Genomic DNA, 27,780 nt, shown 5'->3' with positions numbered 1-27,780 from the left:
CCAAACAAACAGCTCTAGCTGATGCTGATGTAAATGGTTCATGAACCATACTTTGAGAAACCCTGAGCTACAGAATAAGAACTTACTCTGTCTTTGTTTGCTGGATTTAGGGCCCATTGGGATGCCTTTATTGGCTTTTCCCCCAAGCTCCATTGCACAGTCCTAAGCAGTCCAAGACAACCAGGGGTCCATTGCCAAGATCACTTAGCCAGTCACCCAACCTCCACACTGGTCTCGGGCATGTTTTTTTTCAGACAATGGCTTCCCACCATGGCCAGCAGGTCTTGGATAGCTCGTTGAATGTACACATGCTATAGAGTGATTAGGTCTTTCATTAGGGAAGCATTTGATTGGCGGTTCATCTTTGAATCACAGAGTGACCTGAAGGTAAGACCCACAGCAAGGAGAGGACTGGGAGCCAGAGCAACAGCACAGAGAAGCAGGGAGATTGGGCTGGAAGTATCACAGGCCCAGATCACACCAAGAATCACAGAGATCACCCAGCTGCAGCATGCAAGGCCGGCAGGCCACATACCCAGACTCAGTCCTGTGTAGGTAAGGTCTTGCACTTCAAAGGGGAGAGGAAAAGGTTGAAAATTAACCAAGTCAAACCATGGTGGATTTGACCAGGGTGCTGAACATTTGGTTGGAAGTACAGGGCTCATACAGACTTTCTGAGAGTATTCATTCTTGACTCAGGTGCCTGATGGTATAGAGGGAACTGCCCACCTTGGGAGTTCACACTGTGATCCTCCTTTCCAATTTTTGTCACAGCAGTCTTTTTGCTAGGGCAAGACTTCAGTTTTTAGTACAACATGGCTAGAGTGGAACATAAGGAAGGGTAAGGATCAGAGTCTCCTTGGGCAGGCTATTATCTGCTGCTTGGATACCTATCCCTCTTCATCTGTAAGGAATCTTCCAGGTTCTGGCTGTCTGGGGCTGGCAGGGCTTAGCTGGAGCCTGTGGCTAGACTTCTGCTCCATCCCTGTCTAGTCCTGTTACCATGATTTGGTTTTGTTTTTGCTTTGGCCCCACTGGGCAAACTGGAGATACCCCTCCCTGATACTAGCCTCCCTTCTCTGATGTGGAACAAGAAGATTATGGCTTCTCTTAGTGAGTTCCTTTGGGGGTAAGTTAGGAGTCTTCAATGGGGCTGAAATAGTGCCCAGCTATCTAAAATAAAATCCCATAGTCAGCCTCCTAGGGACCTCCCTGGGGGAGGGTAATGGGTGAGCCCATCTTTTTGAGTAAGACAGTGGTGCCCAGTCATGAAGCTCCCCTGGGTAACCCCAGCATGCTCCTTCCAGGTTCTTAGAATTACTCCCCATTCTCCCAATCAGGTCCTGCATCTAAAGAAAGTCTCTGTTACACATACCCTCTTGTCTGGTGGTTTTCTGACCTTAGCAGAAACTTCTAGCATATGTGTGTATGTGTCGTGTGGGTGCTTGTTCCAGTTCACATTGGAAGCCAGAGTTGTGCTCGGAGTTGTGGCCACCCAGCGTGACACTCAGGAGAGCCTGTGCCCACGGAGCCCACTCTGAGACTCAGACCTTGGGAGAGCCCTGGCCAGTTGTGAGGTGTCAGCAGAGGGCCAGGGACTCAGACTTGGGGGCACTTGACACCCTGGGGAACCAGACCCGAGACTGCAGGATGAGGGTTTTTTTGTTCACTCCCTTCTCCTGTTATGTGGCCAGAGTCTGGTTGATTCCCCCGGAGCCATCAGCCCTGTGTCTTTTCCCGGCTGTCCTCTTCCACAGTCTCACACTGACCCTGCAGCCTCCTTCATCCAAGGCTGGCCCCTAGGAGTCTCTGGTCTGGCCTCCCCAGGTGGCCCGAGGCTGTTGTCAGAATAAGCAGAGCCGGTATGGAGAGGAGCTATCCACAAAGTACAGGGTGGCCTGTTCTCTTGGCTCTTGCTAGCCATCAGCAGCCCATGGCCTCCCAAGTGGCAGAGAGAGTGTGGCTCCGATGGCCTGATTCCCTGCTCCAAGTCTCTTCTTGTAACCTGAATACAAGGACCAGTCTGTGGCTTAGGGAGACACTCAGGATATGAGTCTCCCCTGAGGAGAGTGTCCAGATGTCTGTGGTACCAAACTAGTTCTCGCCACACAAGACCATCACTAGTAAGCCTAACCACTGGCTAAGCCGCCCCAACTGAACAGTTTCTAAAGTCGTTGCTTTCACAGTCACCTCAAACATCCTTGAGAAACACACAGGGCCCCGGACAGCTGAGCAGCCCCACTCCAGACTGTAGGGGGCACCCCCAGGGAGCTTGGGGAGCAGAGCCAAGTCTACAGAAGCAAGGCCCCCAGAGATGGGACTTTTCTCAAGAGTCCATGGCCCAAGTTGATGTCTTATCTGGAAGGAAATCTGGCTGCCCTTGGCTGTATTAGGCCCTGTAAACAACAGCCTAATTTAATCCAGGGCTCTAACCAGGGTTCCTTGCTCCTGGACGACCACTTGTGAGGGCCTAAATTGCCTTTCTGTGGAAATAATGAAATGAGCAAGCAGCCACAAAGGCAAAGTAAGCCCCGGAGACTGGGACAGATGCTTTTCAGCCAAGACTTTGATGCAGCAAAGACAAAGCGGCTTGACTGAGCAAGTGAAAAGTGTAAGCCACTATGGAAGAGGAATGGTAGTGAGGGTGTCACCTCCCAAGAATTCCACCCCCAGGGGAGCCCAGGGCAGGAAGATGTTGTTGGGATGCTACCCCCTGCCAGCTGACACAGCACCAACCATCCAGGAAGCGGGACTTCTCTGCAGAGCCAGATGAAGTCCACAGGGCTTGGGGCCCCCTGGAAGCAGCTGCTAAAGCATCTGCTAATTAACAGGAGAGGGGAAAGTCAGAGAGACTTTGGGGGCACAGGGAAAATTCTTGGGGCAACTGAAGTAGAGCCCAGAGAGAAAAGCCAAAGCCTGCATCAAGCAGAGCCTGTGCGATGGTGTAGAGAATAGGGAACACAGTTGATGATGGGAGGGACACAGCCAGAGAAATTCATCGGCAGATTAAACAAAGAAATGGATTGGTTTCTATATGGCGACTAATACAGGCAGTTCCCACTGAAGAACAGTGAGACAGGAGAAACAGAGACAGGCTGCTTGACGGAGATGGCCCACAAGAGCTACTGCATGAGAACACGACGAAGGGGCTTCCGAGCTGGTTGGTTAAGAGGGTGCATGCCATACAGATGTGAGAGCTATCTGCTATCTAGAAAGTGCTCTGGTACGGATCAGGGTGAGCAAAGATAGGGCAGTATGACACAGAGAATGAAATCACACAGATACAGAAGAATCCGGTTGTCACATGCCTCCCCCAGGAGGGTACAGATCCCAGAGAAGGCAGACAAGCTGATTGCCACAGGGGCGCTGCTACCTGTTGTTGCTGGCTCAGGAGCTGGATCTTCCACTGGTATCTCGCTGGACCGAGGGATGCTGGTTAACTGCTTTTGAGGTCTTCTGAAGCCTCAAGTGCAGACACAGAAAAGCCCAGCAGAAGGAACAAGCCCCTCGTTCACACAGCTTGCCGTTCCTGGAACAACTCTAGCATTTTCGAGATCTATTTGCAATTCTGTTTATTCAAACAGAATTTTAAATAAAGAGGAATACAATCCTTATTGCTATTCCTTTCAAAATGTTATTTTAGGGGCGCCTGGGTGGCTCAATCGGTTGAGCATGCAACTCTTGATTTCGCCTCAGGTCATGATCTCACAGTTTGTGGGATCGAGCCCCGTGTCAGGCTCTGTGCTGATAGCATGGAGCCTGCTTGGGATTCTCTCTCCCCCACTCTCACTGCCTCTCCCTTGGTCATGCTTGTTCTCTCTCTCAAAATAAATAAACATTAAAAAAATATTAAAGTATAGCCTATTTTGGTAAGTGACATTTTACATAGTTACATACACGTGTATACATATGTATATGCCTCTTTAGCAGTCTCCAGTCTTATAAAAGAGACAAGAAGAGCTTTGGCTTAGCAGGGATTTGATAGTTTAAATACATAAAATCCAGTTTGAGATGATAAAAGCTCTTATTATTATGCTTAATACAAGTCATAGAGTGAAGTAACTGAAATGCTAGTCCTCTCTTTGGATGATGCTTTGGTAAGAAAAGCAAGGAAGACGCCCTCAGTGACTACAGAACATAACTATCTTTGGAGAACATATTTAACTGGAGGACTTTTTTATTGACACTATGGAACCCCAAAAAGAAATAATTTCTACAGATCTGCCAAAAGGATGCCACCACATTACATCAGGGTGCTGGTTTTCTACAACCATGATAGGGACTGAGGGCTTTGCCCTCCAGATGGCAGGATTGTAGGCCCAGGACAGAAAGCCACACATTGCTCTGAGGGGCCTGAATCCTGGGGCAGTAGGCGTGGGTTCCAATCCCAGCACTGGGGGTTTAGTGCGCTCCGCTCCCATCAGTGGCCAGGCACAGGCTGTCTGTGGTGAAGGAAAGGTAGGTGGTGGCACAGGGGCCTCTTACTCCTTTCAGGCCAGAGCAACAGAAAAAGCCTGACAGCATCCCTAGGCGACTCTCTCCTAAGACTTTGAAACTTGCCGGCTAAGTTCTGATCTTTAAGGCTTCTTAAACCAATGGATTGATTTGAATGCCTGTTGGCAACCTGAAACAAAGCAAAAGAAGACTTGAAACTAAAAGGTGACCCCTGGCCAGGCTTATGTTCAAATCATTCTGCAGAGAAGAGCCTGGGGAGGGGAGCGGAAGGGAGCTGGCTTGGTTATATCCTCTCAAACTTGTAATGAGCACCAGGCACGATGCCTGCCACAAAAGTGAGTCCCTGTCCTTAGGGTCTTGGAGTGTGTGGATAATCTAGACATTGTTTTTCTTTTTCCGTACAGCAGTAAATCATTATCCTGCGCTATGCTAAGAACCATAACAGAGATGAACGGGTTGTTCCAGCCGCATTGAAAGAGACTGTAAGTCACCTTCAGGGGAACAGGGAAGATTTCTGGCATGACATTAGAGTGGGGTCGTGAAAGAATTTTCCAGGTGGAAAGCTGAGGGGCATCGCCGGCAAAGGGAGTCGTGTGCAAAAGTAAATCATGTCCACATGTAAAAGCAGTGCCTTGCTAAGGGAGGCCCTGCAGGGCATGGACGGGTGCCAGGGGGAGAAATGCCGGAAAGATAGCTGGGGCCACCTTGCCGTGGGTGGGTCCAGCTTTCTGACTTTCCACCTGGTCTGCCCTGTGCCAGAGGCTTGTTTTTAAGGAGCAAGAGAACACCCACAGTGAGGTTTTTGTTCTCCATAATGCTCGGCTTGGGGTATGCTGAGGAAACATGTGGTGTGTTGAATTGCACCAGATGAAGGGACTAGGGACTTTGTAGCACATTTGACAATTACTCCTGACTGTTCAGCCCCCTGGATCCAGGGGAATTGGAAGGTGGGAACCCCTCTGTCTTCCATTTGGATGTCTCAGTAGACTTGATACTTTCCACTAATAGTTTTTATTTAAAAATAGGAACTTTTAGAAACAAGAGGTCAATAACCACAAAGCATACAGTCTAGTCTCAAAAAGTAGATAATTAGCCATCTTAGCTTTGTAAGAGTTTTTCCTCTTTTTAAAGGTTTTATAAAACTCCCCAGGTCTCTAAGGGTCAAGCGGATTCTAATCGTGCGACTCCACAGATTTAGCACAGGTCAAAGCCCTGCCCCACTACTGTCCAGCGCTCTTGTCTAAGAGTGCCTCAGCTGGCTCTGGGCTCTGCAGTGGGGAACATGCAGTTGCTCAGCGAAAGCCCACTAACGCATGATTATAGAAACTCTTTGGCTTCCCCTTGTCCCTCGAGTGTCCCTGGCCCTGGTATATTAAAAATAGGACTAGATAACATTAGCATTTAGGTTCGTTAGGCTCTTGCTTTATTACCCACCACCGTCAGGACCCAGTGTTGCTATCTTTAGCTTGGAATAGGTCAACGTGAAGGAACTAAGAATCAGGCTCCTGGGCTGTAAATCTGCCCGTGCCATCTTTCTCCTTCTTCACAGAGGGCATCTGACTCCTGTGAGATCTGGTCTGGCCACAGGATGTCTCCCCCCTCTCTGGGGTCCCACCTTGAGGGCAATGACTCTTATCTCCCCTCTTCAGCTCAAGTCCTCCATTTGTACCCCTTGGAAGAGGCACTTTCACAAGAGCTTAAAAAAAAAGTGCCTGACATGACTTTCACCTCTCCATAAAGAGTGGTCATTTTAACTAAAGGCAACAAGAAACACAACACACATGAGAGAAAAAATGGTATAAAAGCGAGGGAGAAAAATGATAACGAGTTTCCGAAGCAAATTGCTGCCTCGGAGGCATCTGGAGCCCTGATAAAGGGGTTTGTATGCTTCTCTTAAGGGTGGATAGTTCTCGCCTGTCCACTTCTCTTGGCCTTGGACATAGCCAATTATACAAAAAGCAAGTATATTCAAATTCTAAAGGAAGGTAGGGAACAGGGTTTCTCTTGAGTTTGGTTGTTCTACCTTAGTAACCCAACAACCTTTCGGTTTCAAGGGTAGCCATCACCAGTTTGAAAATGTCATGCTGTAATAGAGGAAAGATCAGGGCATATGATAGAAAACTCCAGAATCCTGTCATATAAGTGAAAAAAAAAAAAAATCAGCATGGGCCTAGGAAATTCATCGTGTAATTCCTGGGTAGTGGTTCTCAATTTTGCCCCTCATGCCCTGGAGACATTTGGCAATGTCTGGAGACATTTTTGGCATTCAAAAGTGGGGGGATGCTATAGGCATCTAGTGGGGAGAGGGCAATGCAATGCACAGGACGGCCCCCAGTGAGAATTATCCAGACCAAAATGTCAATAGCACCAAGGTTAAGAAACCCTGCCCTAGGGCTAAATCATAGACTACCCCTTAAGGACAGATTACTACCTCTTAAGGACAGAAATTAAGTTCTTTATTCCTTTTCTAAGCACAGTTGAGGAAGCATGGTAAAGTTAAATGATTTAGTCCCAGTTGTTCCAATTTGGCTAAACCTCAGAGCCTACTCTCAAAGTCCTTGCACTTTCTCTCCTAGAGGATTTCCTTAACATCACTTTTCTCCTGGCTCAATGTTCCAACTCCATAGTTCCTGTTAACTTCCAGAGAAAGCTCTGAATAAATCAGGCCCTAATTCCAAGTTTGCCTTAATGGAAGTTTACAGATAATTCAGCACAATTGCTAAAGGTTCACACTGACACACGCTCACTCCATAAACCTGAAATGGCATGTTATGGTCTGAGGCCCCTCCAAGTTGGTGTGAGAGCCCTTCATAAATGCAGGTGCCCCCGGGGGGGTGAGGTTTGGGGCCTCTCTCCTTTGTGGCCGCCCTCCCCATTGTTCCTTGGGAAACAGCCCCAGTAGCTGCCTGTGTCTTCGAGAAGTGGGAGGGGACAATTCTAGCCAAGTTTCTATAATCAGCCTCCAAATGAACAGGTTTGCCTTGGACTGCCAGGGTTTCTCACTCCAAGGGGAGAGCCGGGCACAGCCTGGGCTCTTGGAAGCAACAGTTCTGGGTGAGCCGTGCAGGAAGGGCAGTGGCAAAGATGCATTTGGGCTTTGATCTTGATGCCCTGAGCTTGGAGTTTGTCTCCAGGCTTCTGCTAAGAGGCCCCTCAAGCTCCCCAGCCAGACTGGGAGAGTCTACTGAAGCGCTCTGCTACAAGCCTGACTGCACTGCCCACTCTGTGAGGGCCAACTTAGACCTGAGCTGGTCTAAGAAGATGGCTAATTATTCCCAGTGCCATAGTCCATTGTTACAAGTGGAGGTTACTTTGGGATGTCAGACTCAAGTTCCTGTGTGGTTTCTTCTGATCCTTTGTAACTGCCCTCAAACACTGTCCCTGCAACGTAAAGTCAGGATGGGCAGTTGTTAGTATCCACTTCGAATCCTATAGCATGTTAACGTTGAAAGGACATTAGCTCACCTTGTCCAACCTATCATTTTATGGCTAAGGAAACCAAGGCCAAAGAAAGGACATGATTTGCTTACATCATACAGCAGGGAGGAAACAAATTGAAGCCTTGAACCTAGGTCTTCTGACTGCAGGGGGAGTCTTTATGACCGTATCCCCTGTGACTTATATAGACCAATCCAGAGAAGAGATCTGATTATTATCTTGAATCACAAATAAGATCTACCTTATCTATGTGGGCCAAGTCCCTTATCTCCAGGTAGTTTTTTTGTTTTGTATTTTATTGAAGAGTTGAAGTATTTTCCAGTTACCCTTGACTACTACTCCATTTAGAGGAATGGGAAAAGAGAAATTTATATCCAAACTAGATCACAAAGGGATGATCTGTACATTTGAGGCGTTTTCCTAGAAAAGAAGTTGACAGTCATCATCATATACATTCTCTGTGTTTAAGAAGGACCATTGTTCACAGATGACGTTTTCAGACCAGGAAACTGAGAAAAAGAGAGAAACTACCTTAACCAGTGGTATGTGGCAAGGAGAGCACAAAAGATAAATTCTTGGGCAGGTCTGATTAAGTGATTGACAGGACATAATTCTGATCATATATATGGGTCAGTGCAAAAGGGCATGTTTCTAAAGCTTTCTGGCAAGAGCCCTGAAATACTATCTTCCAATGTTTAAGCTTAGTCAGTGGTAGTTATAATCTCACACAATAACAAAGGAACAAGAAGGTGAGACAAGGAGAACTGAGTCTCGGACAAGTGGGTTAATGGGGTCATCTTTAGATATGAACACCTGGCCCAGTTCCATCACAAGTGACATAAGGAGAAAAAGTGGAACTTGCACAGACCTACCTGTTTCTGACCATGAGATTCCCGTGTTGGGAGTGGCCCAAGAGTCTACGGCGAGAAAGTGAACTTGGAGGTTTGAAGAAGGTTGTGGACCCCCAGGGTGCTCTCTTACCTGTTTCCCTGAACCCCCCAGCTTCCAACAGTATTGACAGGGGTATTGAACAAGTAAAGATGTTAAATGTCCTTCTGGGGAGTTATGGTTACAGATTTAAGAGGAAGAACAGAGCTTTCATAGCATTAGGAATCAACCAAACTATTCAGCTTCATTCAGTATAGCTCCTGTGTGTGTGTGCTTAGGCAAGCTTAAGGAGATGAGACAAAAAGGCAGTGAATGCAGACGCTTTCTTGCCTGATGGGTCCTGCTACATCAGACCATGAGCTACTTATGCCCACAAATGTGGATTATGCCCACTCTCTGAAAGCTTAACGAAGGAGCATCCCTGGACGTTGGTGATGGTGATGGTGCTATGAATCACCTGGTGAGGCTGAAGATGGGCCTTGATGCCAAGAAAGCCTACGGCAAGAAGTTAGGAGTTTGTCTTGTGAAAACAGTCCTACCATGTGTCTTAGGAGACATAGTTCTCTGACGGAGAGGACCCCAGAACATCCTCTCTTCCCCATCTGTGAGAGACTCCCAGACTTAATGGGGGCTCCGGTCCAGGCACCTAGAAGCCCTGGCTGGTGCTTCCCTACAAAGGCTCAGGGAAGTCAAGAGCAGTGGAGGGAGACCTCAGTAAACCCACACACAATAGCTTCTTACATACTTGGTTCCCTTGGCAGCCAGAGTGCTCTGAACCCACCCCCTAAGGGTATCAGTGACAAAGCCCGAGGGTAGGGCACCCGACTGCAGATAAAATGGGTGTCCTGACACCATACGCCCCCCACACACCGCATCTTCTCACCTTGTCGGAAAGAGATATACACCAGCCTCTCGTCAAAGTTCTGGACCCGCCGGAAATTGTTGACCATCTCTCTGGGGGATGGGTCATCCACATGTGTGCAGTACAGAGCAGTCTCCAAAGCTAGCAGCTGCAAGGCAGGAACACACCCCATGGGCAAAGTGATGCTCCCTTGCCTGACCTCAGTGGGGAGGAGAACTCTGGGGCTTGGCAGGAGGCACATCAGAAAGCAGTGGGAAAGCCAGAGAACTGTTTCCCCTCCCTCGCAGGCGTCTGGTTGCCTGGACACCGGGTGAGCTGGTCTGTCACCACCTCCCAAGGCTTGGGGGGAGGTTACAGCTCTCAGCTGCTGGGTGGTGGAGGGGCTCCTCAGCCTCTCACAGGCCTGATTTGCAACCTGACTCTACATCAGAGGGGCCTGGGGCTTATTCTGGTGGTCCCATCACAAGGAACAAAAAGAGGGAGGCAAGAGTTTCACAGTTCCTTTGACCAATGGTTCCATGGAATTTTCGTACACCCACATAGATTATATAATCTGTTTCCAAGGCAGCTTCTAGGTTACTGCTTCCCTGAACATTTCATCTCTTGATTCATCACATCTCTATTCCTGTCCGCCCACCTGCTGCCATTTATCTACATTACTCAGATGAGTAGCTCATAGTAAAAAGAACGACCAACAGTGAGGGCCTTACTGGTCAGGAAGAGGGGTTGGGGGTGGGACGGGCTATGAGCCAGTGTGCAGCACTGCCCCTGGCCCTGTCTCCTGGACAGTCAGTTTTCTTCTTGATGAATTTCAACTGTGGAGTAGGGGATGGGCAGCGACCAGCGACCCCAATCCAACTTTGGGGCTTTGTCTCCAACCAGCAGGCAATCCCACAAGCTCTCTCAACTGTCTATCCCTCACTTTCATCATCTGTAAGATGAGAAGGTTGGAGATGATCGCTGAGGCTTCTGTCCCCCAGTTTTGCACTAGACTTTGAGCTTCTTGAGAACAGAGACCATTGCCTACTCACTGCCACAGTCCCAGCGCTCTGGTTGGTTAAACCATCAAAACTGGGTCTGTCTTTATTCTGCCCTGTAAAGGAACCGTGCTCACTCCACCATGGAGGCAAACACTATGCAGCCACTGAGGGGTATATTAGGAAATGCAGCCTAATGACTTGCTTGTAAGGAATTGTGGAGATGGGTTCATTTTTCAAGCTTGACTTGATAACTCTGTTTTTGAAGCTCGGCCTGTAATTTTTGCAGTGCATCCAGGAACCCGCACTATTTGGAGAGGTTTTGCACAGCTGTCAGTGAAACTCTAAGTGAGGAAATCAAGTTGTTATGATATTGGGTGATGGTAGAGACGGAGGTGCCACATGGCCTCTGACTCAGAAGGGCACGACAGTTACCTGCTCCTGGGAAATTTGCACAGGGTTCCGGAAAACCGTCCAGAGCACTGTGGGGTGGCAAGGAGGTGTGGTCAGGGAGCCTTTGTAGCGGTAGTATTCGTCAGGCCTCTCAGGAAGCAGCTCTTCAATGCTGAAACCCGGAATGAGCACTTCTTGGCCTGGAGAGACATATTGGGGAGATGGTGTCCGCCTTTCTCCCCATGGCAGAGGTGCTGCTGGGCATGCGACTGAGCCTAGAAATGTGAACAGCACCTGCCCCCTGCATTCATTTTTCTTCAGGTCACATGGGGGTGACTGTATTCTCCTCTCTAGGGATAGATAAGCATCCAAGAACCCCTTACCTTTGTATTTGACATCTTGAAGGTGCCTGAAGATCTTGTCATAAGATGGATTGAAGGAACCCATCTGCAACATAGATGGGGCAGGTTGAACTAGGACAGAATTATATAGGCTGAGCCTGGCGTAACAGTTACTAATGGAACGACTCGACTAGGGGTATATAGTCACCACTGCCAAGGTCTTCCCTGAAGGATTCACTTTACTAGGACAATTATGAAGGATCGCTAGCCTGTTACAGAATGAGGGTGATGGTCCTGTCCTCTTGCATCTCAGGACGCGAGGCACTGAGCCCTCAGGGCACTGGGGCTTGAGCGTAGCGAGGCAAAGAATATAGCCTGTGCTCCTGGCGATCAGGCTTTGAGTCTGAAAGCCACAACTAGCATGTTTTCTAACCAGAACTCAAGGGAGATGTAGTACGTACAAGCCAAGTCAGTCAAGTAAGCATGTCGAAAAACGAGGTACTTGTCTTATTAGGGAAATACATGCAAGCGAATCAGGAAACATTCCCATTTGGGGGATTAAGGAAAGAGCTCACTCCAGGGTCTATAGAAAGACTGCAACTTGGATGTTAGGAGTTGTGTAAGGGATTCGACACCTGATGAGGCAGCGCCGAATGATCCCCACCCCCCAACCCCATACACACAGGCCTGCCTCGCTGGACAATTCCAAGCTTTATACATTAGGGCTAGCAACTAGGGCTCATTTTCTCCAGTCTTCCAAAGGACATGCCCATTTCTGCTGCCCAGCTACACAAAGTGCTGCCTCCTGGCCAAAAGACAAGGTCCCCTATGGGGGCATTCCTCTGGCTCTAGAGGCAAGACACGGCCAAAATGAGAGTGAGCCACACACATCCAACGGACAGGCAATTCAGGCACCAAATGCTGAGTGTGATACCATCCTGGCTTCAAATTTCATGTAAAACCCCTTTCAACATCTCTTACCTCTATGAGAACAGCTAGGACAGCGAGGCCTTCTGACTTGTTACTGGCGGTGCTGGCGTTGGCATACAGGTCCGAGTTATAATGGACAATATGCAGCTGCAGTGGAAGGAAAGCTGCTCACCACGGGTGGGCGACTCATGGGAACCTTTTGCTTTTGCAGGGGGAGGACACATGTTTATCCCTCCGGTGGAAAAAGAAATCACAGCCTGGCTTTTATACGGGTTTAATCAGCCATATTTCAAGAGGCCAAAAAAACAAGGACGTTACTCTCTGAATGTAGATTCTTAGCATTCACAAAAAAATTCTAAGCTCATTTTTTCAAAGCAGGAATTACTTGTGATTATTAAAGTGAGGGAAAGAGAACGTTCTGAGAAATCTTGGGTTTCAAAAGTCTAGGTAACTGGGATGCCCAGGTGGCTCAGTCAGTTAAGCGTTAGACTTGATTTCGGCTAAGGTCTCATGGTTGTGAGATTGAGCCTCGAGTCCAGCTCTGTACTGAGTGAGGAGCCTGCTTGAGATTCTTTCTCCCTCTCCCTCTGCGCTCCCCCCCACAACATTGCATGCACACATGCTCTTTCTCTCTCTCTCTCAAAAAAAATAAATAAATGTCTAGGTAAGCATTAAGGTATTGTTATGATAAATTCTGACAATAGGTTGGACCTAGTTTTTCATCCAAAATGTGGTGTCTGTCACTTGTCCTCCAAAAAACTATATTAGTAGATGCATCTATATATGTGACATGCATTTTTGTTGAGTCTTTGCCTCTTAAGACTGTGACACGCTGAGATTTTTTCTTTGTTCATCTCTTTCTCCGTCTTACATGGTCATAAATGGAATTCAAGCAGATTTTACTGAATACGGCTTAATGTTCCCCACCTTTCAAGTGGCCCTTTCTAATTTTCACAAGCGACATGACATCATTTCTTTTTTTAAGTAGTCCTCGCTATGAAGGATGTAGCCTGCCGCCTTGCCCCCCACCACGTTAGCTTGGCACAGCCTTGAGAAATGGGGGATTCTGTGTGGCTGACACCCTGCAGGTCCTAGATCCGTATTTCTTTTTACAGCTGCCCTTTGAGCATGCGGTCTGCTTCAGCACTTTTCTTACTGTGTTCAGATTAAACGGAGAGGAACAGAATTCCCTGCTGAAGAGATGAAGAGACTCTTCTCTATAGGACCCAGTCCAGAAGAACTGTGCTCTTTCAAGGGCCCTCCACATGGAATCTGCCACTTTCGGGTCACCTTGAAGTATTTTCTCTATTAGAGACATTTATGGTGCATCTTCACCAGGCCCTTGGTGATGATGTGGCTTCATAGCAGAAAATATAATAATGAGAAATCCATTTAAATGCCCACACTCTCCCAGCCTACACCCTAACTCCTTCTTTATTCCCCGTGTGTAGGTAGAAGTCTCCACATTGCAATTAGCCGGAAAGAAATTGCAGTCCTGGGGTTTCAGAGATGGGCCTGGTTTGAAATGCGTGCCCCTCCAAGAGTGCCATCCTATTGGGCCAGAAATATAGGCCCTCCACACGTGTAACTCTACCTATAATTAGCCTGAGACATTAAGCAGTTCAGCAGTTAAGAACAGAGGAGAGTGGTCATGTCATTATTTACCTTGGGCTCCACTGGCTGATCAGTAGCGTTTATCTCCTTGTATTTATTGCCCTGTAAACAGTCAGAGCCACACCCCCAAGTTCTGTCCTCTGGGAGCTCTTAAGTGGAGCATCTCAAGCACCCCCACCGTACCCCCTGCACACCTATAGTGCAGGAACAATGCTCCACTCCTTCCGTTTCCTCTGGGCATTTTGGGGTAGTGCCTCAGAACGACACAACACAATGTTGTGCCGACATCCCAGACTATCTTCTTTGACTCTCTCATTGCCGTGATGTCCCGTGAATTATAATGCCAGTCTTCCCTTGGCTTGTGGCCCTGGGCCCCAAGGTTCCAAGCACAAGCCATGCCCAGGAAAAGGAAAGCTGGAGTGGGAAAGGCCTGTGCAAACAGCACGGCTTGTGAAGAAAGATGAAGAAGTTGGGGGAAGCAATTAGCCCAGTAGGATTCAGCAGTGAGATACGATACGTCAGCGAGACAAGCCGGTGGGATCCCGATCTGTGCAGGCAGAAGAGCGATGCCGACAAAGGGGCATGTATGCCCCACTGTGCCACCCCGGGAGCGTTGCCTTCTGAGCGGTGCCACTCAGTAAAGACAGAGACAAACTCCGTACGTTCAGGAGGAAGGGGACCAGGACACCGCGGAAGAACCGCGGGGGGATGGGAGTGGCTCTGCCTTCCCTGAGTGCGTGTGTGGAGCCCGAAGGCAGCCCTTGCTTGCGCTCTGATCTTCGCTGCACACCAGCCAGGTGGAAGGGTGCCAGACCACCCACCGCCAGGCAGCCTCTGCCGGCCTGCCCGCTCCACTCACCTCAGCAGCAAAGTGCTTCCCACCGACAGTGTGCTCGGAGCCGTGAGGGTCATTCTGGTTCCCCCAGTGCAGGTGCAGCTGGGCGGCACTGTAGCGGGACCGGAGGCCCCGGATGTGCATGTCCGAGGGCAGGTTCAGCCTCACTGTGGGGAGTGGAGCCTTCAGAGCCCTGGCCAGCTGAGCACTGCCTGAGAGCAGTTAGCGGTGCGACACTGGCCCGGGGCCCAGACAGGAGGCAGGTGGATGCAGTGAGTGGAGACACAGCCTGGGGCTCAGAAACCTGGGCTCTTCTCCTGAAAATGTCCCCATTTCCCTAAAGAAATTCTAGTCGCACCAGCCCCTTCTAAGCTCCCCTGGGAAAAGGATGGCAAGAGCACTAATACTAGATGGGTGGGTGTGTTTTTACATATCCACGTATTACACACCCAGCTATCAAGATAGAACCTTTAATGAAGTATCTTCCAAGCCGTAGAATAATATAACAGCAACAATAATTGCTATTTATGAAGCATCTTCTGTATTCCAGATCCCCAACATACATAATCTCTAGTCTTTCCGCAGTACCCATCAATATGCCCATTTTCCACATGAAAGCTCAAGGAGGTTAATATTCTTACCCAGAGTCTCATGACTCACAAGTAGTCAAGCCAGGATTCAAATCCAGGTTTGTCTGACTCCAAAGCCTGGGCGACCCCACAGTGAGTTGGGTGCCTCCTGGAGTGTTTGCGCCAGGGAGCCCAAGGGCTCAAGCCTGTCCCCCACCTCCCCCCCCCCCCCCGCCCCTTCCCAAGAAATGTGCTTTTTATGCGAGGCGCTGCCCTGGAAGAGCTGCCTCCAGCATCCCCTCCCAGTGAGTGGTCCAGGCATCTCTCATCCCTCCCCCCTCCCACCGCCCCGTCTCCTGGGGGCTGTATTTCAGTGCAGCCCCCTCCCTGCCAGGAGCAAGAGAGCAGGCCAAGGAGCTGAGGGGAGCTCAGACATCCCCTTGCAGTCCTCAGAGGTCTCTCTCACCTGAATGGCCATCGTTGGTCAGGAGAAACTGCTCATTGGCAGAAACATTGTAGCCTTGGAACCCAAGGGGCACAAGGCTGGCGTCGTACTGGAGGATGTCACTGTGCAGGTCTATTGGGGACTGCAGCACGCCCCCACATGATGGGTACTTCTTGGACCAGCTCTTCTCCCCATCTGGACCTGAAAGGGGAGATTCAGGCCCTAAAGTGAGTCCATTTCCCACAAAACTGTTTTCCTCACTTTCTAATTCTGTGTCCAATACAATCACTCCTTTTCTCCTCTTAATCCCCAGAGGTATATTCTTCGAGGCCCAGAAATCTCAGCCTCCTGCCATTTGTCCTTGAAGGGAGATGGGGATAGAAGGACTAGAGCAGCCCCATGCCATGGAAAAGGGCCCACCAAGCTCCGTTTTCATTGCTCATATTTTGGCACAATACACATCCTTTCATGTGAGGACCTGTTGATATTCAGCAATTTAGCCTCTGTTTATGGAGCACCTATTACGAGCAGGAATTACTCAGGGTCTTGGGGCCACCAGGTTGAACACAACCATAGGGCCCCTGCTTGCCCAAGCTTGCATCCTCTGGGATGCTCCAGGCTGGAAAAAGTGGTGTCTTACTGACCACAGCTCCAGGGAAGTCTTCAGGGCTCGTGGATTTATAGATATGATCTTCCTGATGGGAAACCTTTGAGGACATTGACTCTTGTCAGGGCTCGTGGATTTATAGATATGATCTTCCTGATGGGAAACCTTTGAGGACATTGACTCTTGATAGCCACATCCAGAGCAAGTATAAAACCCCATCTGATAGGGATGCTTGAAAAATTCCAAGTAATTAGGGGATCACAGAGCTAAGTGCACAGTGTACCCTGAGAGAGGGTGACAACACTACAAACTAATGACAAACGATCAGTGAGGAGGAAGAGACTTAAAAATAAATCCTCCAGGGCTCAGGCTTCTTGCTAACTACCAGGTGATTGTCCTTCCTCTGGAAATGGAAATAAACAATCCAATCCCATGTTCAGATAAACTTTCTTACTCCCACAGGGAAAAATCTTTAAAGAATGTAAAGCTGTGTTTAAAAGATTATCTCCCGTGGTAATTAAATGGATTTTCAGGCTGAGGTTTCTCCAGAAAAGCGAATAGTTGGCATGTCATGGCTCGTTAGGGTAAAACCATTGTGCTCTGTGGGCTCTGTCCGAGTTGGGGACCACGCTTTGCCATCTGGGGTCCATTCATCAGTATTTTGGCACCAGGAATGATGTTAACTGGAGCAGAGGGGAACGGAACTCCGCTTCCAGGAAGCCTTCCATAGACAGCGGCACCGTTTCCCAAGAGTGTACGTGTGTATTCTGGTTCCCTACCCCTTGTTCTCTAACTAGGGGACTTCATCTGAGAGTAAGGAGAGTCTAAAGAAAAACTTGGGTGCCCGTGTTCATTTAAAATGCTATGAGGAACTGATCCGAGGTCTGGACACGCAGTGGAACCCTGCTAATTTTTCCGACTGTCAACCTTTGGATATACCTTTTGGGAAATGTTAGGGCTTGAAGGGATTTCACCATCTCCTGTCCAACCTTCCAACAGACACCAGTTTCCTCACTTGCACAAGCCAGTCAGAGTCTTCACTGAGATATATTTTAATTTCCCAGACCTCAGAGCCCTGGACTCAGAAGCAACTCACACCAAGATGGCAGAGGGAGAGGGAGGCCGGAGGACATCAAAGCTGTCACTCCATGGGGCAAACCGGAGTAAAAGTAAGACCGTTGCTCAGCTGAGGGCAAATCCAAATTCCTTAGGGACAGTCGGAAGCATAGATGAAGCAATCATGGGGACCCTTCGAAACCCTCGGGTCAGGAAGAGGTACAGCTACCGGGTGGCAAGCCTTCTGGAGTGAGGCCGCCAGCCTCTTCTCTGATCACAACATCGTCTGGACCCACAGCCAGCGTGGCAGAAGCTGCCAGCCAGGCACGAATGGAAAAACTCAGTGAGTAAAGAGGCGTAGCGATGAGTCGATTTCTCCTTGCCCACATGACTAAAGGGAACTGGGTCAGAAGGACTTTCTCTTCCCAGAGCAGAGGTTCCAAAAGGTGTCATGAAGAGAGCCTTCTAGTGATAACTAAACCAAGAGCTCCTGGGGGACAGGGACATCTCTTGTTCGTCTCTGTGAACTCATGCTGTGATTAGGGTCCCATGCATAACAGGCATTTAGTAAACAGCTTCCCAAAGAATAAAAGACCCCAAAGAACAGAGAGCTTGGGAAAAGGTTGTCAGGAGGAACTTTTCCTTTTCATTGCACCCTAAATACTCTTTGTTGGAAGTCACACTGAATTAGGTATTTGGGGGCAGAAAGACTAGGGATATAAAAGGCAACAGAGTCTGTGTTGGCAAAACCTCCCGAGGAAAGAAAAGCAACTGCACAGGACCAGAAGGGTCCAGAAAACAAGATTTCAGCGCCAGCTGTCCCAGCACCTCAGTGAGTGACCTTGAGCAAGTCACATGCGCTGCCTGAGTCTCCTTTACCCTCATACAAATGAGAGGATTGAACGCCACGTTCTGGAAGTTCCATTCTGGCTCTCAGCTCCGAGACTGATTGAGATTACTAGGACTAAGCACCTCCACCCTCGGTGTCAGGCAGGTTTGAACGGGTTGGAGACGGTTGCTCATGCCAAGGCAGCTCCTGGGCATGTGACAAGGTGCCCAGTGGGGGGCGGGGGTGAGGCTGAGCGCAGGGCGCTGCTGCTCCGAGGTCTGGCTGGAAAGCCATCTGCATCAGGAACTTGCCACAGGTGTTGGCTGCCGTCCACAGGGGGCCTCGTCTTTGAGCCCCACTCACAGGCGCTTTTAGGGGCAACAGGGTCTAGTAGAAAAGGCTACTCTTCCTGCCTTGTTATTATTTTTAGTAGTTGTGGTTGTTACATCTCTAAGGATCCGAAAGGCAAGAATTGCCCCATTTTACAGATGAAGAATTGACATTGAATGATTTGCCCTAAGTTAGACTTGGGCTCAGTAACAGAATTACCTTGCTGGGTTCCAGGACCTCCATGCCCTTCCGTTTTAGTATGTACCCAGGAGATTTGGTGCATGCCTGTTTCCCCCCTCTCCTGTGCTCGCCATGCAGGTAAGCATCATGTCATGTTCACCTGGCACGGAGCAGGCCCTTACTTGTTTACTGAGCTGGATTCTGATGCTAATTTTGTGCTTGTTCCTCTCCAGGGAAGCATGCACCTATGAATGCCCCTGGCTTCCCTTTTACCCCGTATAATTTTTTTTTTCCCATTAAAAAGAAAAGAAGAAACTTCTGTCCTTTGCTCAGGTTCAAAATTTACCCTCCTAGCTTCCTCGTTTACCTGTCTGAGGGTTCGTTCTGTTTGGGGGCCACTCACTGAGAACAAAATCTGGTTGCTGCCCTGGAGCCTGGGAGATGGTCTGCCAAGTATGGGGCTTCACCACAGTTCATAGAACCCTCCACCAGCACGTGGCAGCCAGTGTCCCCTTCTTGCACATCTGGGGACACTGTCCGAGCGGCCTCCCATCATTGTGGCTTGTGAGTGAGACAGGTGTGAGGTGCTGTGTGGGTGGACACCAGGGCAGCCGGTATCAGGGCTGGGGGTGTTGTCAGTAGACCTCTCTCTGCCCCCCACCCCTCGCCTCTGCCTGGGCAGTTTGTGACTTGTTGCAGAGGCAATGCTGGCTTTTTACAGGCAGCTCCAGCCCGGACTGTGGTTTTTCAACTTGGCCACGATTTTCACACTCATGCCAAGTGCTCTGGTGCCAGAAAACCGCCCTTGGGATGGACTCTTCCAAAAGAAGCATTTATTTCCAGCTATCAGAAAAATGCCACTTTTCTCATCTGAGTTTTGACTTTGCCTTTTCAGTTAGTTGGATTCCTCGCATGATCCTGATAAAGGAGATCGTGTGTATCTCCCAGTTTGTTTTTCCAAATAAAGTCCCGGCATTATTTCTTTTCCAGCACATGTTTTTCTGCTTTAGGCAAAACAGAAGTGGACCTCATTTTTGTTTTGAAATGTGACAAGAGATTAACATAGCACAGCTCAGAATGCCTCTCGTGATCTCTGAGTGGGAATTATGAAGCCCGGGGTCCAAGATTTGATGCCCAAGGACCAGAATTTTTTTCCATGGAGAATTTCAAATACATACAACAGGGGAGAGGGGAGCACAGTGAAACTCCGTGTCCCCCAGCTTCGACAACTAACAATTTGCAGAAACAAATCGCACCCACTCCCCCCATCACTGGATAATTTTGAAACAAATCCAAATGTATTTTTTCTGCACATATTTCAGTATGTGTCTAAAACACAATGACTCAAAACCACAAGACCGTTACCACACTTCCAGAGTGAACGACTCCTTAATGTTATCAAATCTAGTCAGAACTCAGTTTTCCAGTTATCTCCTGACTGTTGAATGGTTTATTTGTAAGTTTCGGGGTTGAAGTACGGTCCACAAACTGCAGTTAATCAACCTGTGATGGCCTGGATCTCAATTCGATGGTGTGATGCCTCCTCAGAGAACAACTGGCCCCACTCTTCCAAGGCTCCAGATCTCAGAGCCAAGCTGGCTGTGTCCATCCTGTGCCCTCACTTGGTCATGGAATCAAACAGAAACTGTTACCACCACCATCTCCACCACCCTGGGGTAAGCCCTCATCATGTCCACCGTCAAGGCTTCCTGCAGAGTTCCGTGCCTCAGCCTCTCCTGTTAGCTGCTAGTCTCCTTTCTCTCGTAACCGAGTTTAACCAGACTAACCAGACGTTGCCCTGCCTCTGTGGCGCCGCCCCTCCACCCCACCCCCCTTCTCCAGAGCACACCCACTCCACCCAACAGATCAGAGCAGAGCCATAGCCATCTTTCAAGGCCTGTCGAGGCCTTCGGTGGCCGTCATACCCTCCCCCGCCAGCCCCTATGGTCAGGCTGGCTTCCCCATCCTCAGAACAAGCTATGAACTAACTCAACCTTCCCATATGTTCTTATGCTAAAAAATGTGCTTAAAATGCCACCTTCTTTCCTCTTTGCCTTTCTGAATCCTGTTCACTCTTTCAAGTCCAGCTCAAGTCCTGCCAAAACTACTTCCAGGGCTTTCTCCCTGCCCCGGGACTCCTTGGCCAGCCTGCTGGGGGTTCACATGGTGGTACAGTGATATGAATACTCACTAAAGTCTCATGTGTGACTGCTGTCTCCAGACCAGCACATGAACCTGCTCCAGACTAGAACTCTGTCTACAAATTTCACAGTCCTTTTGAAGACTAGAGCTTTTTGTCACGTCCCTCCCCCATGTCTGATATAGCAACACTTACTAAACACTTAATAAATTGATTTGGGGCATTTCTTAAGCTCATTTCAGAAATCTAGACATAAAGAGTTGAGAGAAGACTCTGTATGTGTGTGTGTGTGTGTGTGTGTGTGTGTGTGTGTGTGTGTGTGTGTACATGGGCATGCGCACATGGTTATAGGAAGATGAAGATAACAAGAAGGGTTTTGTTCTTAATAGACAGACCTAAGCATACTTCCATACAGAATGGAAAGGGGAGTAGAGAAGGAGAGTTGGATCCAGGAGAGTTGGATCCAGAAAGAGGAACCTATGGATGGAATGTGGCTCTGAGAAGACAGCGGGTTGGGGAGGGTCCAGCCAGCAGAGAACAAATTGACTCCAGGCTGAAGGAGGCACTCAGTAAGTATTCAGCAGATGAATCAGAGCAGGACACTGAAGGCTGCCTGGAAGTGAAACCCATAGACTGAAAACCTAGGCAGAAATCCAGGAGCTCAGCGGGCCCACAATGCTGATCAGAGGGGATTGGCTATGGGAAGACAAACTTTCTCCACATTCTGCAGTATATGCAACCAAAGTGCGCCAGTGAGCCTAAACAAGTCAGTGTGATTTTTTTAAATGCACTTATATTTTGATATTTTCTTAATACATCTTGTGTCTTGTTTTAAAACTTAATTACAGAGAACTTCAAAGCAGGTGCAAAGGTACCATATAATGTACCCATCTGTCAATCCATGATTAGTTTAGTTTTTGTCTGTTCCCCCACCACTGGATTACTTTGAAGAAAATCTGTGGATGCTTATCTAAAGATAAGGAGTCTTGGGGCGCCTGGGTGGCTTGGTCGGTTAAGCGTCCGACTTCGGCTCAGGTCATGATCTCATGGTCCGTGAGTTCGAGCCCCGCGTCGGGCTCTGTGCTGACCGCTCAGAGCCTGGAGCCTGTTTCAGATTCTGTGTCTCCCTCTCTCTCTGACCCTCCCCTGTTCATGCTCTGTCTCTCTCTGTCTCAAAAATAAATAAACGCTAAGAAAAAAAAATTAAAGATAAGGAGTCTTAAAAAATAACCACACTATTGTTTTCACATCCAAAAACTGTTGGCAGTAATGCCTTAATGTCATCAGATATCCAGAGACTGTTCTGGTTTCCCCAATTGTCACATAAGTTCATTGAACAGTTTGTTTGAGTCAGGGTCCAGGTAAGGTTCATGGATTATGACTGGTTAATATGGCTCTAGGTTTCTGTTTAATGGCTTTAGGTCTCTCTTTCCTGCCCCCGCTTCATCTCTCCCCAATATGGGTGTATTTACTCTGTACATATATGAGGTATGTCTTTGCCTCAAGCAAATAATAATTTATGCAAGTAAATGGAGGATAATTTTATTATTTTATAACCTGTTTGCAGACGTGGTATGGGGTAAGTAAAAACTTTATGGGTTGAGTAATTTCTTATATTTTTATGCCTGGTACATATACTGTAATAATAAAAGCACGGAGAGCACCTTCAAAGATGAGAACTATGTAGTTACTGCTACAATTGGATTCCGGTTTCTCACCGATTATTCTGTCTCCCTGACTGTACATCCTATGTGCTCAAGAATAATAAAAATTTTAATAAAAACATTGTCTGTAACTTGCAGTGTATCCGATGAGTCTGGACAAAAACCAAAATGCATTCATTGTCATCCTATTTTGAGGTTTGTCTTTGAGCCTCTCTTAAGTCGGTCCCTCAGATCCACCTGCTGCCCCTGACATTTCTTCATGGTCATCCTCTCTGAGGTAGACTCATCTCCGTGTCTCTGTGAACCCTTGTGCAGGCAGCTGCCTGGGAAGCCAGTCCTGTACCACAGGCTCCAGGGCGTGTCTCTTCAGCGTGGCCGCCGAAACACAAAGTCAGATCAAAACTTGTGCCAACAGATAAAACCATCGTGGGAAGGTTTACGAGGTCTACATATTATGGATGTTGACATGCCTTTTTTTCAACCAATAGTCAAAGTTTCAGTGCAATAAAAGCTTTCGGTCAGTCCCCCAAAGGATCTGACTATATAATGAAAATGGACCTAGTCCCGGCATGTATATACTTAAGTGATCACAGATTGTGTATCAAGTTTGAATACATTTAATGAGATTGATCATGTTTGCAATTAAAAATGGGTATTCAAATGTTGAATAGAGGAGGGAATTGCTACTCTCCTTGGAATGCTACTTAATTTTAAAGTTCATTCATTCATTTTTCCAACAAATGTGCCTACTCTGTGCCTGACACTGTATTGGGTACTGAAGATGCAATGGAGAACAAAACAGATGTGGTCTCTGTCCTCATGGAGCATCCATTCCAGAGGAGGAGTCTGATAATAAAGTGCAAATAGGCAAACCAATACATAAATATAATTATTACAGTCTGCAGTCAGTGCTATGAAGGAAATCAGCAAGGACTAGGATGGAGAAAATGGAGGGATCACTGTGGACCAGGTGCTACAGGAAGGCTTCTCAGAAGAGGTGCCATTAAAATTGAGACGTAAAGGATGGATCTGAGCCAACCATGAGCAAAAACAGAGGCATGGCATTCCAGAGAGAGGGCACCACAAGCTCAGAGGACTTGCTGCAGCAGAGAGCCTATGTATTTTGTATGCATGTGACGTATCAACTCAGAAAGAACCTAGGATACATCTGGCTTGCCCATGCCCAAGATGGGCATCGCCCTACGACAGCACTGCGAATCTTTCGGCACCTGCTCATGTACACTCCTCTGTTAGAAAGGTCCCCCTTTCAGGGAGCTGGTACCCACCTTTCCCTGAGGGCCATCAGTCATGGTCCTGTGGCTAGAGCCATATGGAACATGGCTAGGCCATAGGACCCCACTCAGAGGAGAAGGCAGACTTTGGGGCCCCCTCTAAATCCATCTTGAAACCACACATCCTGAAGATGTCATTAGGACATGGGAGCCACGTTTTAAAACTATTTAATATATACTTTATAGGCCCTGCAGTTTACTTCCAAAGTTGATTAAAAGATATACAGCTTCTCATAGAAGTCCAGTGGGTTCAGCCTATGGGGAGTAGGGAGTTCCCACAGAGTCCGCCCTAGCTGGGTTCTGGTCCCCCTGCAGAAGGCCATGTTCTGCCAATTCTGCCTGTTTTCCTGCCAGTCAAGTGGAGAGGCATGGCCACAATAACCAAGATCCTTCCCGGAAGGAAAGGAGGCTAGCAGGGCTGTGGGTTAATGATTGGTGGATGAGGTCTTATGATTTTATTATAAACAAGAGGAGGCCAAGGAATCAAACTGGCATTTTCCTTTGTTAATGTTACAAATGAGTCAGAGACAGGGCAGTGAGCAAGGGCTGGAGAGTCAGGGTTACTTATTATTTATACAACTTAAAGCTGGATTGCTGAAGGAGGCCCATTCTTCTTCCTTGGATTTTATGTTATGGGTTAATAAAAAGGGAAAAGTTTTTTTTTAAGTTTATTTATTTTTAAGGGAGATCGACAGAATGAGAGGGGGGAAAGGCAGAGAGAGAGGGGGATGGAGGACCTGACATTGTAGGCCTTGAGCTCACAAACCTTGAGCTCATGACCTGAGCTGAAGGCAGATGCTTAACCGACTGAGCCACCCAGGCGCCCTGAAAAGGGAAAAGTTTTCTAAAGATGCTTTAATCTGTACTTTATCTCAAACTTTCCTCTTTGTTATTTCCATTAGTATTTGGGCCAGTTTGAGAGGATCAAGCCTTGCTTGGTGTCATTTCTGGCTTAGCTGTGGCAGTAGGGGGAGAAGAGGTGAGCTGTAAGACTGACCGCCAACTCAACTCTCTGCTAGGCCTCAGAAGCCCCTCCCCTCTGCTTGCCATATCTAGAGGTACCCCCACAGTAGCACTGGGGTTGTGGGGGGGGGCGGAGGTACGAGGGTAGATATCTCTCCCTGCCCCTCTCTCCCCCTAACACAGGACAGAGTGTTTCCTCCTCCTCTGTGCTCCTGTAGAGCCCTTGGCATTTCTCTTTCCTAGTAACACATATCTTTTCAAAATAGTATTTTCTATCTTTCTATCCCAGTAGACCAGTGTTTCAGTCTAGTCTCAGAACAGCTGTTGTCAAGCTTGAGTGACCACCAGAATTCCCTGGAGGGCTTTTTAAAACACAGATTGCTGAGCCCCACCTGCAGAGTTTCTGATTCAGCTACCAGGTGATGCTGATGCTGCTTGTCTGGGGACCACACTTTGAGAACCACTGTCTACAGCAGTGTTTCTTAACCCTGGATTTACACTGGCATCTCTGAGAGCTTCTAAGTGTGCCCCTGGCCCCAGCCCCTGACATCTGGTTTAATTGGTCTTGGGTGGGATGCAGACACAGGAAGCCTTAAAAAGCTTCCCAGGTGATTCTAATGTGCAGCCAAATTTGAGAAGAGCTGATGAAAAGCCCTTCCCAGATCAAAGGCCTTGAAGTTGGAGCCCCGGCTTTTACTCCCCATCGTCAGGGTAAGATTGCTTTTTTTTTTAAAAAAAATTAATGTTTCATTGTGGTAAAATATATATAACATAAGTTTGCCATTAGTGACACTTGGTACATTCACAGTGTGGTGCAACATCGTCACTCTTTAGCTCCAGAACATTTTCATCACCCCAAAAGGAAACCCCATCCTCATTCCCCATTTCCCATCCCCACCCCCAACCCCTGGTAACCACTAATCTACTTTCTGTCTCAATGGATTTGCCTATTCCGTATGTTTCATCTAAGCGGATCGTACAACGTGTGGCTTTTCTGTCTGGCATCTTTCACATCGTAGAGTGTTTTCATGGTGCATCCATATTGTAGCATATATCCGTACTTCCTTTTTATAGCTGAATTCTATCGCTTTGTATGGATATACCTTCATTTATTCATTCGTATTGTTGCTTTTTATTGTAGTTTAGATATCTGACTCTGGTTAAATTGCTATTCTGTTGTGTAATAAAGCATCAGTGCCTCTCCTGTGAGGGTTTTAGAAGAAGTGTGACTAGAGTCAGCAGAAAAGGAAGATGGAGAAAATGCAGGCTGCTTTCCCGGGAACAAGAGTCTAGGGGTCAACGAGGCTCTTACTTGAATGAAAAGGGGAACCTTCCATCATCATGCTAACAAAGGCATGTTCCATACAAGGTGGTGTAGCCGTGTGCCCTCCCACAAGAAGGAAGTTGGTGGGAGGGCAAATTAAGTGGGCAGAGGCTGCCTTTGTGACAGGCTCTTTGGCAAAGAGAGATGTGAAAATGTCTCAGGTGCTCTGAATCATTGGTACAGCCGTCTCCTCTAGCTGACAAGAAGCTGCTCGTCTCCAACGCCACCCCCACCCCTTTGTTAAAAGGGTGAACCTGGGGGTGACAAACCGTGACTGCATTCAGGGTTAGACAGTAGGTGAGGGACAAAAGTGGATATCTAAGTTGAATGTGGCTTTGGCAAAATACTTAGTTGTGGACCTTGGATGTCTGTTTACTAGAACGAGTACTTCCCCTTTTGCTTTTACTGTGATATCTTTCCTCCACTTCTCAGCCAAGCATCTCACAAGAATTGTCTAAGCTGCTGGCTTCTGCGTCTTCACTTCCCATTCAGACTCCCTGCCCTGCGACTCTGACTTCTGGGTCCATGTGCCACTGAATTCAAATGGACTCTTCAGCCCTCGTTTTTCTTGCATCCCTTGATCCCAATGCCCGCACCCCCGTTTCTGAAACCTCTCCTCTTCCACTGTCTGTAACTCACTGCCCCCTTAATGACAGCTGTCTTATGGTTTTGTTCTTGGCTCTTTACTTTCACACACGCTTCCGGACTGAGGCCATCCCCTCCCATGGTTTCAACACCACCTCTGCCCTACGCAGTTTCCTCCTGAGCTCCAGACCAGCTGCCTACTGGATGCCCCCATTCGATGTCTATGGCTCCCTGAAACCAGACATGGCTGGAGAGGAAGGCAGACAGACAAACCATCAAAAAAGAATAACCAAACTTGCCATATTTTCCTCTCTGACCCTCCTCCTTCCAAAACCTCCCTTACTTCCTTCAAGGTTCTCTGTCTCAGCTGATGGTACCACCCACCACACCAAAGCCTGGAATCCCAATCTACCTCTTCCAGTCCTCTCCTTTGGCCCCATAGCTAGGCACGGAGACATAATGATTTTATTTTCAGGTATCTTTTTTAAAGACTTTTTTATTTTGAAAAATCTTAAATGTATGGAAAATTGAAGGTACCACAATGAATTCCCATGTACTCTTCACCTAGAGTCACTAGTTGTTAACATTTTGCCACACCTGCTTTATTACTCGCTCTCTATATACATATATATGCACATTATTATTGTTATTACAGTTCCTTCTCAACCTGTGACAGGATTATGTCCCAATACACCCATTGTAAGTTGAAAATATCATGTAATTTGAAAATGCACCTAACCTCTCGAACATCTTAGCTCAGCCTCGCCTACCTTTAAAAAAAATTTTTTTTAACATTTATTTATTTTTGAGACAGAGACAGAGCATGAACGGGGGAGGGTCAGAAAGAGGGAGACACAGAATCTGAAACAGGCTCCAGGCTCTGAGCTGTCAGCACAGAGCCTGACGCGGGGCTCAAACTCACGGACCGCGAGATCATGACCTGAGCCGAAGTCGGCCGCCCAACCGACTGAGCCACCCAGGCACCCCACAGCCTCACCTCCCTTAAACATGCTTAAATTAGCCTACAAATGGGCAAAAGCATCTAACACAAAGCCTAGTTTAT

General features: G+C 47.9%; 2 protein-coding genes and 1 long non-coding RNA gene across 9 annotated transcripts in view; 1 reads left to right on the top strand and 2 right to left on the bottom strand.

The window, feature by feature from the left end:
* Nucleotides 1-15,949, top strand: part of APH1B (aph-1 homolog B, gamma-secretase subunit) — a 77,711-nt gene extending 61,762 nt beyond the window's left edge. The window contains exon 7 of one of the 3 annotated variants that reach the window (XM_027067449.2): nucleotides 13,400-15,949. The gene's annotated coding sequence lies outside the window, so the exon portion shown is untranslated. Of the gene's footprint in view, nucleotides 1-375; nucleotides 3,615-12,495; nucleotides 12,922-13,399 lie in introns of those variants that run through there. The other 2 variants (XM_053223920.1, XM_027067448.2) reach the window with 2 other exon arrangements.
* The window catches only part of CA12 (carbonic anhydrase 12), a 51,132-nt gene that overhangs the window by 3,855 nt on the left and 19,497 nt on the right, over nucleotides 1-27,780 (bottom strand). For 2 of the 5 annotated variants that reach the window (XM_027067441.2, XM_027067439.2), the window contains exons 3-9: nucleotides 15,769-15,948; nucleotides 14,758-14,900; nucleotides 12,336-12,431; nucleotides 11,397-11,460; nucleotides 11,056-11,213; nucleotides 9,665-9,791; nucleotides 536-568 (exon numbers count right to left, since the gene is read on the bottom strand). In XM_027067441.2, the coding sequence (XP_026923242.1) occupies nucleotides 536-568; nucleotides 9,665-9,791; nucleotides 11,056-11,213; nucleotides 11,397-11,460; nucleotides 12,336-12,431; nucleotides 14,758-14,900; nucleotides 15,769-15,948 (801 nt within the window). Of the gene's footprint in view, nucleotides 1-535; nucleotides 569-2,953; nucleotides 8,403-9,664; nucleotides 9,792-11,055; nucleotides 11,214-11,396; nucleotides 11,461-12,335; nucleotides 12,432-14,757; nucleotides 14,901-15,768; nucleotides 15,949-27,780 lie in introns of those variants that run through there. The other 3 variants (XM_027067443.2, XM_027067442.2, XM_027067445.2) reach the window with 2 other exon arrangements.
* LOC128315921 (uncharacterized) lies at nucleotides 16,047-19,911 on the bottom strand. The gene is made up of 2 exons (XR_008299128.1): nucleotides 16,520-19,911; nucleotides 16,047-16,454 (listed from the first exon to the last, which is right to left on the bottom strand). It is a non-coding gene; the product is annotated as an uncharacterized LOC128315921 (long non-coding RNA).

This window comes from Acinonyx jubatus, chromosome B3, assembly GCF_027475565.1.
Source record: "Acinonyx jubatus isolate Ajub_Pintada_27869175 chromosome B3, VMU_Ajub_asm_v1.0, whole genome shotgun sequence".
In the NCBI taxonomy this organism is placed as follows: domain Eukaryota; kingdom Metazoa; phylum Chordata; class Mammalia; order Carnivora; family Felidae; genus Acinonyx; species Acinonyx jubatus.
Note: the sequence above shows the minus strand (reverse complement) of the source record. Positions and strands in the feature narration are given on the sequence as shown.